The sequence below is a fragment of the Paralichthys olivaceus genome, chromosome 5 (assembly GCF_024713975.1).
Source record: "Paralichthys olivaceus isolate ysfri-2021 chromosome 5, ASM2471397v2, whole genome shotgun sequence".
Classification (NCBI taxonomy): Eukaryota; Metazoa; Chordata; class Actinopteri; order Pleuronectiformes; family Paralichthyidae; genus Paralichthys; species Paralichthys olivaceus.
The window spans coordinates 8,199,900-8,211,815 of NC_091097.1; the positions used below are offsets into that span (position 1 = coordinate 8,199,900).

The 11,916-nt window shown below is 42.0% G+C and overlaps 2 protein-coding genes across 5 annotated transcripts; both read right to left on the reverse strand.

Annotated features, from left to right (window-relative positions):
• Nucleotides 1-1,944: 1,944 nt before the first annotated feature.
• On the reverse strand, nt 1,945-6,884 carry cnp (2',3'-cyclic nucleotide 3' phosphodiesterase). 3 transcript variants are annotated; one of them, XM_020094270.2, is made up of 4 exons: nt 6,711-6,884; nt 3,739-5,340; nt 3,488-3,615; nt 1,945-3,321 (listed from the first exon to the last, which is right to left on the reverse strand). In XM_020094270.2, the coding sequence occupies exons 2-4, from the start codon at nt 5,300-5,302 to the stop codon at nt 2,857-2,859; spliced, it is 2,157 nt and encodes a 718-aa protein (XP_019949829.2). In that variant the 5' UTR covers nt 5,303-5,340; nt 6,711-6,884; the 3' UTR covers nt 1,945-2,856. The 3 variants fall into 3 exon arrangements, with proteins under 3 accessions (XP_019949829.2, XP_069380482.1, XP_019949830.2); XM_069524381.1 differs by having other exon boundaries at nt 6,617-6,767; XM_020094271.2 differs by having other exon boundaries at nt 6,311-6,713.
• A 2,412-nt stretch (nt 6,885-9,296) lies between these two features.
• Nucleotides 9,297-10,922, reverse strand: LOC109634074 (outer dynein arm-docking complex subunit 4-like). Of its 2 annotated transcripts, none has more exons than XM_069524383.1 (4): nt 10,731-10,922; nt 10,182-10,313; nt 9,953-10,106; nt 9,297-9,562 (listed from the first exon to the last, which is right to left on the reverse strand). In XM_069524383.1, the coding sequence occupies exons 1-4, from the start codon at nt 10,839-10,841 to the stop codon at nt 9,528-9,530; spliced, it is 432 nt and encodes a 143-aa protein (XP_069380484.1). In that variant the 5' UTR covers nt 10,842-10,922; the 3' UTR covers nt 9,297-9,527. The 2 variants fall into 2 exon arrangements, with proteins under 2 accessions (XP_069380484.1, XP_019949904.1); XM_020094345.2 differs by having other exon boundaries at nt 9,297-9,565; nt 10,731-10,921.
• Between the last annotated feature and the right edge of the window lie 994 nt (nt 10,923-11,916).

An 11,916-nucleotide genomic window follows, 5' to 3' on the forward strand; every position in this document is an offset into this window, starting at 1 on the left:
CAATGCCTTCTTGTGGTCTACATCCCTATCCTGTCCAGGTAGAAATTTGATTTTTGATGGACATTTACTCTTAAGAAAAATCTGAGATACTTGCACTTGCACTACTTTGGCATTTCCATGCAAGTTTATACACATGTAATCCACTACAGTTCAGAAGCACTACAATTGGGGATCAATAAAAAACTATCTATCTATCTATTTTCAAAAATCTAAATATACAAACTACACAACAAGCTTATACAAACAGTGAGTTGTTCTAGATGAACAGCATGTACAGTATAGGAAATAGTTTAAATTGACACAACCTCAACCAACTACTACAGTGAAGTGCTAAATTAGTGAATCATCTATTATAATTATAATAATAGTGATAGCATAGGGCCTAGATTATTTTTCTAAAAACCTTTCCCAATGTTACTTAAAAACTTTCACAATTATTATATTATATTATATGTATTTTTTATATTGTGGTTTTGCTATTTTCCCTAATTACATGATGTGAGTACTGAAACAGAATATGTCAGAATTGTATTCTTTTTTTCCTCCGATTAAAATCACATCAATTTCCCAACAGTTCCATGTCAGATATGCGGTCCAAATCGAGTCAACCGTTTCCTGGAGGTACGTGAAGGCAGCACAGGTTTCTTCAGCAGCTCCCTCACACACGCACCACTCGAGAGACAACAGGGCATTTACCCGCCGATGCTGATTGGCTGCCGTTATTCTTTATCTCATCAGCAGCCAATGATAGAATGAGTTGATCTTGCACACTCACCATTGCACAGACTGAGGTGGACTGTGTGACATGTGGGGGCCAAGGTTCTCTCACCTGATCTTGGCCTATTTTTTGGCTCAGAGAGTGCAGTGCAGTATAAAAGCACTGACTTAAGTGTCGTTATTTTATTGATGAAAACAGAAAGTTTCCTTCTCATCAACACTATTTAAAATCTAATGTATCTTCCTTTTACAGTGTCCACTGCCTTTGTGTAGAGTTGGTTATAAATTTTAAAGTTTTGTGCTGACACAAGGCTGTGGAGTAAATATCAAAATAATACCTCCTTTACTTTGTTTAGTTTATTATCTGATCAACACAGACTAAAATAGATTTGTTTTAAATCAGTGTAGATGATAATTGTATATTCAATTGGTCAGACAGAAACAATGGTTTGGTGAAAAATAACATTTTCAATTTCTCTGCAGTGTCAGAACAAAATCAAGAGCGTGATTGAGTCATTTAATTACATGTTAAATGAAAACCAATTTAAAACCAAATGTCTAATAGTGCATTAAATGCAGAACCAAGGCTGTCATTAGCAACGTCCACATGACTGTTAAAATCACCTACTATAATATTTTGTCATTGCTAAGAACTAATTCAGATACAAATTATGAGTAAGGGGCAGGTGGACGATGTATTAACTGTTTTTCCTGATTCCCGTCTTACGATAATGAGAATTTCAAATGAGCTATAACTTCTTTTAGGTCAAGGGCTGTTTTCTAAGTCAGATGCTAACCCTAACAATATTTATAAGCATGATAAAATAAGAACAGGTTGCTGGTTAAGAGTAAGTTTAAATGTGTTAATGCAAATAGTTGACACAAGAGATTTCAGCTGAACACTGGCTCACAGGCAGCTCTCTGGGTAATGGTCAGTTACACTTTACCAGACTCAAAGGAAGAGCGGACAAATGAAGCAATCCAGTCTGTGGTTCAATGTTTAAAAATACAGTATTTGGGGAGTCATCGTGGGTGTGTCATACTTTGCCACAAAGCCCTAGAGCAGACAGTGCAATTACTGAGCGCCCTCTGGTGGTTTATAGTCAAATGTTACACCTAGATGCCATGAGAAAACTGCCATGTGCCGATAAGCTGTCCAAGATATCAGCCTGCATGCTGCATGTCATAAACGTGCACTGACAGAACTGAACACACAGTGAAACTGAATTACTGGAGCAAAGCAAGTTCTTTTCTTTATTAAGTTTAGAAAACAAGTGCAAAAATAGTGATTCATAAGAGCTACAAAGAGTAGGGGTTGCCCTTCAGAAATTACCTTGACATGGGACACAAATTGAAATGCAATACATGAAGGGCTGTTCTCAGGGGATAAACGGGATCAATGGTGCAGTCTTGCACAGTAGAAAAGATTGCAAAACATGAAATTCTTTTCACAGCATTTGAGTGCTAGAACAAGCTGCTGAGACAGATGCCAAACTCATCAACAAACTCCCTTTTAAACTATAGACAGTGCAAAGATTTACATAGAAGATCCTCTATAAGTTACATTCAGTCTAATGCATAACATTGCTTCCTAGGCTGCACACATGCACACTTGCATGAAAATAACTGTTTATTTGAGAAATTTCAACTAAGCCAAAAGAAACGCCAGACAATTCTGTTGGAGAGGCGGAGCTACTTCTTTTCAGAAATGTGTTAATACGTTGCTACTGTTACCGAGATGCATGCAAAGTACCTAATTAACTTTCACGTCTGAATACTGAGAAACACCAACATGTATAGTAGAGGAAATGTAAAGTTTCAGGTAACTGTGGAACTGAGTGAGGAGGCTATACTAGCTATAACTGCAGCTAACGAAATCTCAGCAAATCGGCAGGTACTGCAACTCTGGCACCGATGTGTGAGACAAGACACTGAACACTGACAACAACAACAAGCCTAACCCAACTGAAGGCATCTCGGGTTGTGGTGCAAAGTAACAGTAAAGGCACACAGCTCGTGGTTATTAGGGTGGCTATTACGATATCCCTATACCCTGCACAAACACACAAAGCTCGCACAGAGTACGCCTAAGTTTTAATTCACCAGCCATCCCAGCCACACATCCCCGTGTTTTGCCATTTACAGAATAATGCACTTGGACTTCTTTTTCTTCTCTGGTTCTTTTTTGGTCAACTCCGGCTCCTTGCGCCTGTAGAAGCTGGAGAAGCAGGCCGGGGCGCAGATGGGCTGCCTGAGGCTGAGCAGCCACCTTCCCTCACCGTAATAGGTCAGCAAGCCAAGCTCCATCTCCACATCCACCTCCCCCTTCTGGCCCTCCTGCTGTAGAGCCAGGATGTCCAGGAGATCCAGGCCTGTTTGAACGGACTCTACGCCATCAGCACACCCTAGAGTGACATGGGCGCGGCTCCCCAAAGGCAGGGAGGCAGCTGCAGGGACAGCAGACTCTGCCTCCTTTTCGGCATCATCCGGCCACAGCAGGAGCTGCTCCTCGGTGAGGGACACTCTGGCACCGACGGTGCGAGGAGTGACAAAGAGAGCGCTCAGTGCTAGCTCGAATGTGGAACCATATAAATCTTTAACAGCCTAGAGAGCAGGAGAAGAGGGAAATATTAAATAAGATTCAGTTTGATTCAAACATTTATTACACTGCTACGATGTTAATGAGAAATGTTTACTTAACAGTGCGGCTTATAATTTGAATATGTTGCTTTCAGTTTTCATAAACAAAGAATGAATTGACAGGCCTTACTTGCTTCTGTGCATACTCTTTGGCACCCTCAGCTTTCCCATAGTTGCAGAATTTGGTAGTGCAGTGGAGGGTTCCTTTGGTTTTAAAGTACTGCTCCAGATCCACCTCTTTATCAGCTTTACCAGTGACTGTAAACAAAAACACAAGTTCGGTGGCATCTTGGTTATGCAAAGATGAGAGACTCATCGGCTTAGATACAGTACTCAATGATGCATTTGACTTTTAGGAATGACATTTAAAAAACCACTCACAGTCCAGCATGTGTGTCTTGAAGGCCTCCAAGGTGTCCAGTGTTTTAAGGAAGTCCATGGATGTGCACCGAATTTTGTCCTGGACGGACGAGAGAAGAAAGAAGCCAAAGTAAAAAGGGATTGACATTTCCTCAAGTGGACCCTTCATGGCATCCAGCTGGGCCTCCTCTAGTCCTCGGCTGTTCTTCGTTGTCAGCTGTGCTACATCGCAGCTCCATGCCGTTTGCGGCTCCAAGAAGATAGCCACAAGATGATGTTCCTCAGCAATCTCCCCCATGCGGCCCAGCCTGTCCTGGCTGTGGTTGGTGTCGTCCACCACTATGAGCACAGGCAAAGTTTTTCCTGCAGTGCAACAGCTCACCACGGCCTCGTCGAGAGCCTTGTATCCACTTGCAGACGATTCTGGATTCTCTGGCTTTACACTGTGGTCGTCAGCACAGATGACAGAGCAGTGGTCTTTGTAGGCATCAGCTATGGCACGCGCCAAGAAGCTTTTCCCACTCCCTGGCAGGCCTCGGAGGACAATTAAGGTGCGAGAGGTGCGGAGGGCGTCTTTGGTCTGCTCTCGTTCCAGGAGGGCAAAGGACAGGGAGCCAGATGCAGGGACAGTATCTTCTTCTTTTACAAGCTCAGGATTGTTCTGCTCAGACTCAACGACTTCTGCTGCTACTGCTTCGGCTTCCTTCAGAGTTTCAGGCTCTGCTTTTTCAGGTTCAGCTTCCTTCTTGTCCTCTGCAGATTTTTCCTCTTCAACTTCAGCTGAATCTTCCTCCTTCAATGGCACAGCCTCTGTTGGCTTTTCTGAGGCAACTTCTGTCACTAAAAGCATCTCGGCAGCCTTCTCTGTGTCCGCTGATTTTTCTTCTTGCACCTCATTTAGAGGCTCAGCTGCCACATTGTTTTCTGCCTCCTCCTCTTTGGCAATTTCTGCCCCCAAATCCATTGCCTGCAGTTCTGCTTTGGTCTCCACTTGTTCTGGCACAATCTCTTCTTCGCCGGCTGGTTGTGCATCTACTGGCTGCTGCAGCGTGACTGGTTCAGGTAATGTTTGCTCTTCTACCTCAGCTTCTGGTTCCGATTCTGTCAATTTCTCTGGCTCTGGCACAGAGACACTCTCTGCCAGAGTTGCTTTCACGGGCAGAGGTTCTGGGTCTTTCTCTGGCACAGGCTCCTGTTCAGGCTCTAATTTTTCTGGTTCTGCCTCGAAAGCTGCAACTGGGTCAGAGATCTTTTCAGATGACTCATCTGGTTCTGGTGAAGCCTCTACAATGGGTGCTGACTCCAGGTCAGATGCATCTTTGGGTGAGCCGTCACCATCTGCTTTCTGCTCGGACAGCGCCACATTTTCTGTCACAATCAGCTCCTCTGTTTCTTTAAAGTTTATGACTTCTGTATCATGGCCGTTTACTGCCAGCTGCTCTGTCTCTTCAGCAGCAGCTGGTGGCTTCTCAGGCTCTGTGGACTCTTCTGGCGCCTCTAGTTTTGACACAGCCTCTTTTTCCATTACAACCTCCTCTTGCTGTGGAGATGCATCCAAAACCTCACTGCTCCTTTCAGTATCCATGTCTAGCTTACAGTTTCCTTTTCTACACCACCAAGTACCTTAAATGAAAGAGAAACAGTTAAATCAAAGCAGTGATGACATAAGATTGTCCCATTATTGATGATAAATTCTCAGAAACTTGACAATAGTTTCTCAGCCGGCACAATATTTTTGTTTATGCCAGAAAAACGGAGCAAAAGAAGAGAAATCAATAACGACTGATACATTTTCATTTAAAAAAATGTACAACAGCACAACACTGACTGGGTTTTTGGACCACAGGACCTTTTAGAAGCCAGGTTGATCAGGATGTGGCTCAGGCGGTAGAGTGGGTTGTCCACTAATCAGAAGGCTAGTGGTTGGATTCTCAGCTCACACAATCCACATGTCAAAGTGTTCTTGGTTAGATACTGAACCACAAATTGCCCCTGACGTTTTTAAATGCAATCCATTTCCCATAATGTCTCATACACTCAACATCCACGATTTACATACATTTACAATACGAGTTGTATTGTAGAGGGGGCAATCTTTTTTTAATATAGGATATGCATAACTTGAGAGTCCAACAACACTGTAATTTTGGAGTTGGTTCAGTGGTATTGTTGTGTCATGGTGCACATATGGTGGGTGGGGACAAAATGCTGTTGCAATTACATTAAATCTTACTTTGATTTTTTGTGTTGAGAATATGTATTCAATAGTCCAATTAGACAGAGACACAAGCAAAGATATGTTGTGAAAAGATCTTAGGGAAACATGAACAGAGCCACATCATCCCTGCAAACACAGACAAAGGGTAGTAAGGAAAAATGGGGCACCGCAGAAAAGTGGAATTAAATCAGACTACAGCGACCTCCTCCGTGTGGCAGGATCTCATTTGACGAAATATCATTTCTGTTTGTGAACAAACGGTGGATGGCACCAGATGTGTTAAATCTCATCCTGCCCTGACAAAAAAAGGGGAAGCGCTCACAACCCAACCCAATGTGGTGACACACTAAAAGGTAACGTGACCGAAAAACCAACCTGCAGAGTTAAAGGCGACATCAACACGTTCGATCAAACTTCTTCCTGTTTCCTGTTGTTTGTGTTGAAGTTTTAACTCATCGTTCCGCACGTTAACTAGATAAAGAGTCGAGCGTGACGCTGAGATGTTTTGAATCTGAACGCAACATTTTACAAACAGCACAATGTGGCGAGGCGGGCAGCGACGCGCCTCACAAAAACAAGCCTGCGCGATGACAATGTGGATTAAACGTGAGCAGCCGCCATGCCCTCACCACGTTAATGTGCGAGAAACGAGTCACTTCGCATAAAACTGGAGCGACTTACTCAGACGGTTCGCAGTAGGAATGAAACGAAAGAACAATGGAGGAGTCGAGGCGGTGAGAGTGACGGGCTTTTGTTGGCGGAGGTGCCATCTTACCAGGGCGCTGCTGCAGAGGGGCTGTGGGTGTCTGTGGCGCCGCTGACCACGCGTCTCTCTCCGGGTACAATGACAAGGCAAGTCCTGGGCGCGCAGGCACGCGCTCCGCTCTTCAAGAGGACGAGGCACAAAAAAATCCCGGGAACGCGCAACTGGGCGTGGTCACGGACACACCCCTGAGTAGCGGAAGAAGAGCACTGGAGAGATATTCTTTTTTTTTTATTAAAGCGATATAAAAATCTTTTTTTTTACTCTTCTCACATCTACAGTGAATCTATCTATCCTACCATACAATACAATTTTATCATTTTACATAATGTGCTGTATATATTTGATCATTTTCTGTGTTATGTTTGTAGCCTATAGATTTTTTTTATTGATTCTGTATATATTTCTTTTTTGAATCAAAACAACCTTAAACTTTTTTTTTTATACCGCTGCAACATTTCTCCAAGTTTAAAATGTATTTTTATTTAACATTTTTAAACTTTATTTGTACTGATATTTGAAATAGGACATGATATGGACATTGAAATAAGTCAAACTAGAATGACGGCACTGCGGTTTTATGCCTCCATGTGCAAACTGCATATTTCTACATACGTCTTTTGCAGATTCATATAAAGGTCATTGTAACCTCTGACAACTGAAACATAATCACTTAATATCTACATCGAGGGGGACCTCTCTATGAAGGCCACCATGTTTTTAACATGCAATTTTTCACTATTGCATGAAAAAAAATGCAAACCTAAGCACTATCCTTGTAAAGTAAAAGGACGCAGTTGAGAGGAAGCTTGAAAGGTTGAGTAACATCATCTATGACTACGGAGCATTACATTTTGGAGTGACACAGAAAGAACGGATAACATCAACAATGGAAACCAAGTCCAGAAGGCAACTGGAACGCTTGATACAGGAGATGAGTCAGCTTAAAAAGCAGTGGAAAAGAGCCTCAGTAGAGCAGAGAGGGGGAATTATGCTGCAGGAAGCGTCAAGGGCTGACTGACAACCTTAAGGAGAGTAAAGCACCAAAGAACAGCTTGAAAAATAAAAGAATGAGAAATAACTTGTTTCTTTAAAAACCCCTTCAAGTTCATGAAATGTCTCATCACCACAAAGAAGGGAGGAACCCTGAAGACCTTAAAACAGGACATAGGGGAGCCCCTGGAATCTGATCCAAAAAAGGCATGATCCGTTAGCTATTCCATCTGATATCCCACCATTTGAGCAGCCAGAACACCAAATGGATGTGAGCCCTCTGAAATGGAAAGAAGTGAAGAACACAGGGTGGCGGGCAAGAGCGTCATCAGCCCCAGGCACAAATGTTGTCCCGTACAGGGTATGCAAGAATACTCCTGATGTTCTACACTTTCTTGTGGAAATTAATCAGAGCGGCATGGGTGAAGCAAACAATATCCAAAGCCTGGGGCAGAGCTGGAGGAGAATGATACCAAAAGAGGAGGACTGCTCAAACATCAGCCAATTGTGCCCATCAGTCTCCTCAATGTATTAAGCAAGATCTTCTTTAGTGTCATAGCCCAAAGGCTGACAAGTTATCTGGTAAAAAAACCAGCTGGTGGATACATTGGTCTAAAAGCTGGAATCCCAGGGTTCTCTGCATGTTTAGAACACATGATGTTTAGCATGATCTCTGAAAAGTGAAAAGAAAGATCTACATGTCATCTTCCTTGACCTCACAAATGCATTTGGTTCAGCACCATATAGTGTCCTCTGGGCTGCTTTTGACTTCTTCAAAGTACCAGAGCAAATTTGATTAGAGTCTACTTTGAAGATCTGCAATTCTGCTTCACGACGCCAGATTTTGCAGCCATATGGCAGTGTCTTACAAACCAGTAGCAAGTCAGATTTACCTTTAGCCTCAGCATACCCTCAAGTTTGGCCTGTATCGTTGATTAGAAGGCTGATGACTTCATGACGGTAAGGCGCACAACTGAAGGTATATCCCTAACATCCGCTGGTGGCCACTACTACATGCTTCAACTTAAATTTAAAAAAAGGATTTTTTTCATAAATTATTTCATATATCTTTATATTTTATAGATAGAAAGATAGAAAGATACATAGACTTAGAAGGAATCCAGAGAGTGCACATATTAACAGACAATAATTAAGAGTGCAAACTGATGTATGTGTACGTGAAAACATCAAATTCAATCAATCAAATTGATTTATATAGCACGGTATCACAACAAACAGTTGTCTCAGGGTTTTGCAGAAAAGTCCAAGATCTTAAGAAACACCAAATCCAACTTGTTCCACACCGAGCAAGCATGAGCAACAGCGGGGAGGAAAAACCCCCAGGTGGAAAAAACCTCCGGCAGAACCGGGCTTGGTGTGGATGGCCTCTGCCAGGACCGGTTGGGGTGATAGAGAAAGAACAAAAGGAAATAAAGGGGGGGGGGGGGGGGGGGGGGGGGGTGTCATGGCCTTGAATCCAGCCCGGGAATCTCCACATGGACGTTCGCATGGACTTCCAAGGGTGTGGGGGTCCCCCTGGGGCACCCCTGCCTCCCTCATGGTCCAACATGCGCAGTAGTAGGACCCATGGCTCCAAAGGTGAGAGGTCCTCAGGCGAGAGTGCTGGTGTCAGAAGAGGATGAAAACATTTATCCTCTTCTGACTTTTTTGGTCCACTCAGACGTAACTGGATACATCCTCATTGTGGTAGTTGTTGTTGTGCTTCATAAAGAGCCTGGTAAGTTGATTGAGAATGGACGGCGTAGTCTCTGGCTTCTTTGTGGAGACCGAACTCCAGGTAACACGGACCAATCTCGTGAAATAACCAGGTCTTCTCTACACCGCCGTGGAGGAGAGGGATCTTGTTTTCCCTGCTGAATTATAAACACCTTGGTAAGGTTCTAAGGCATTGTCCACATTGTTCTTTATTCTCCTCAGTCAGATGCTGAATAGAAGTACTTGGCTGTGCCTTCCATACAGGTTAGTCACTCAGAAACATAATATTGTGCTTCAGAAGCGAGGTTGGGTTGAATATTACATATAGAAAAACTGTTAAGTCTGTGTTAGCCCAGAAAATATCTATAAGACTCATTTCCGCATCTTTTTGGAGAAATGATACATACACATTCATTTCCTTCTTTCTGATATGTGGTCTGTGAGACAGCATGACCCAATTATTTAGATTTCAAGCATGAGTTGTGAAGAGGATATCCATATGCTGCCATTACTACATAACTACAAAACTGTGTTAAATTACTTACTGTTAATACAGTTTATTATGTCTTTCTGTGCCTTTAGGATACCCAGTTTGAAATCCTTCATCTGTGGACGCAGCTTGTGTCCTCGGTGGTAATACATCAGTGCATATTCAAGTTCTCCCATGTAGAACAAAGCCTCTGCCTTCTGGTACAGTCCCTATAAAATAATGACAAAATAAATACGAAGACCTCTTTCATACATGAAGGTTTTTTTTCTAGTCCTGCTGTTTACCTCACAAAAAGTCTTATCATCTTTGAGTGAAGCTTCTGCATCTCTTAGAGCTTTTTCAAATTGCCCCATGCGCATGTAACATCTCGACCGACAAACAAGGCGATTCTTCTCATCCGGATTGAGAGCCAGCGCCTGAACAAAGACCAAAAGCAAAGTGTTATACGCATTCAAGTTGTACTGAAATGTTCATATTCATGGATAGCAGATCGGTTTGAAATGCAAGTCACTTTATCTGGGTGATCAACCACGAAGAATGACAGGACATGACAGATACCTTGTGAAAAAATTGTTTTTTCACTTGTATGGAGGCCCGTTCCCACCAGTGAAAGAATGTAGAAATGTAAAGGTGGTTACAAATTGATCATTGCTGTATAAATACAATCTGATCCACAGTGTATTTGTCAGTTAAGATGGAGGTTGATGACACAGTACTTGGTAATTGTTTTTGCTGCACTACTGTACTGGTATTTCTTTTTGTCTAAAACAAATTTATTCAATACAAATTCAACATTTATTGTCATGACTGAGGATAGGTTAGCAGTTACTTACTGCTGTGAAGTTCTCCACAGCCTTTTCATCCTCTCCTTTAAGGTATAGCTGAGTCCCTGTGGTCAATAAATTACAGAACCTTTGGCCTTCACAGTCTTCATCAGAAGACATATTAGCGATTGTTATTGTAGTGCTGATAGCCGATATTTGTTGTTGCACTGTTCCTGGAGGTACTGCAATGATCAAGGTCAGTTTAATTCCTTTTATTATTTTATTCTTTGGAATGTTCTTACATTATAAGGGTGTGTGTCTTTGATCTTTGTATTCTGATAGATGATCATAGACTGTATAGGAAGAAACAGATCGAGTAAATGGCGGTAATGCACTTTGATGTTGGCTGCCACACACCAATAAAACAAACAAAGAAGAATAAGAAGTAGATCAGGCTGTTTTAGGTTTTAGTTTTTTTTAGGTTCATCTTGGTGATGACGGCCTGGAAATAAAATCCTGCCTGATGACTGCACAGGGTATTCAGCCATCATAAATGCGATTCCAAACAGTGCTCAGTGCAAAGGGAACCGGGAACTGTGCAGGGAAGAAGCAAACAACAGTTCATCAGGTTGCCGGAAGTTGACAAGAAAAACTATCCATCAGTCAATGTACCTCACTGGAGCGCTTAAAAGAAACTGGAGAAACTGCGACTGCAACAGCCCTTAAACTGCTTGGAGCATATGTGATTATGGAGATCACAAAGGATATATATGAACTTATTCTGCAGAAAACATTTTTTTCATAAGGACAACGATGTAAAACATGGAACCAAAGCATACACCTACATAACAAATGAATGTAGTTCCACATTGTATTAAATCTATACTTGATATTTAAAACAATTTGATTTATTATTTGTCAGCTGCAGTCCCTAATGCTGTTTAAATGTACTGGGTTCTTGAAGGTGGGTACAATATTTACTCCATCCTCATACAAATGGAATTGAAAAACACTACTCAATAATGGTTAATAAAAATTGATAAACATAAAAACAGGTTACATTTAAACCTGTTTTTAACCTTATCTTTAACCTTATTTTTACTTTAGGTCTCCCTATTACAGGGGAGAATTGATAGTTTAATAATTTTCACATATATTAGCACATCAGCTACATTATACATACCTGCCTTCTTAGCTTTCAAACATCAAGACGACTGCATGTCTGACGGGCCTTGTAGAGTTAGATACACAAACA

What these genes read in the sequence shown, in the direction of transcription:
- cnp (XM_020094270.2), bottom strand. Translation starts at nt 5,302, where the DNA reads ATGGATACTGAAAGGAGCAGTGAGGTTTTGGATGCATCTCCACAGCAA. An exon ending in CAAGACACACATGCTGGACT is followed by an intron (nt 3,616 to 3,738) that starts GTGAGTGGTTTT and finishes TTTTGTTTACAG; the next exon opens with TCACTGGTAAAGCTGATAAA. An exon ending in AAGAGTATGCACAGAAGCAA is followed by an intron (nt 3,322 to 3,487) that starts GTAAGGCCTGTC and finishes CCTGCTCTCTAG; the next exon opens with GCTGTTAAAGATTTATATGG.
- LOC109634074 (XM_020094345.2), bottom strand. Translation starts at nt 10,841, where the DNA reads ATGTCTTCTGATGAAGACTGTGAAGGCCAAAGGTTCTGTAATTTATTG. An exon ending in CTGTGGAGAACTTCACAGCA is followed by an intron (nt 10,314 to 10,730) that starts GTAAGTAACTGC and finishes GTCTTTGTTCAG; the next exon opens with GCGCTGGCTCTCAATCCGGA. An exon ending in CATAATAAACTGTATTAACA is followed by an intron (nt 9,566 to 9,952) that starts GTAAGTAATTTA and finishes TTTATAATTCAG; the next exon opens with CAGGGAAAACAAGATCCCTC.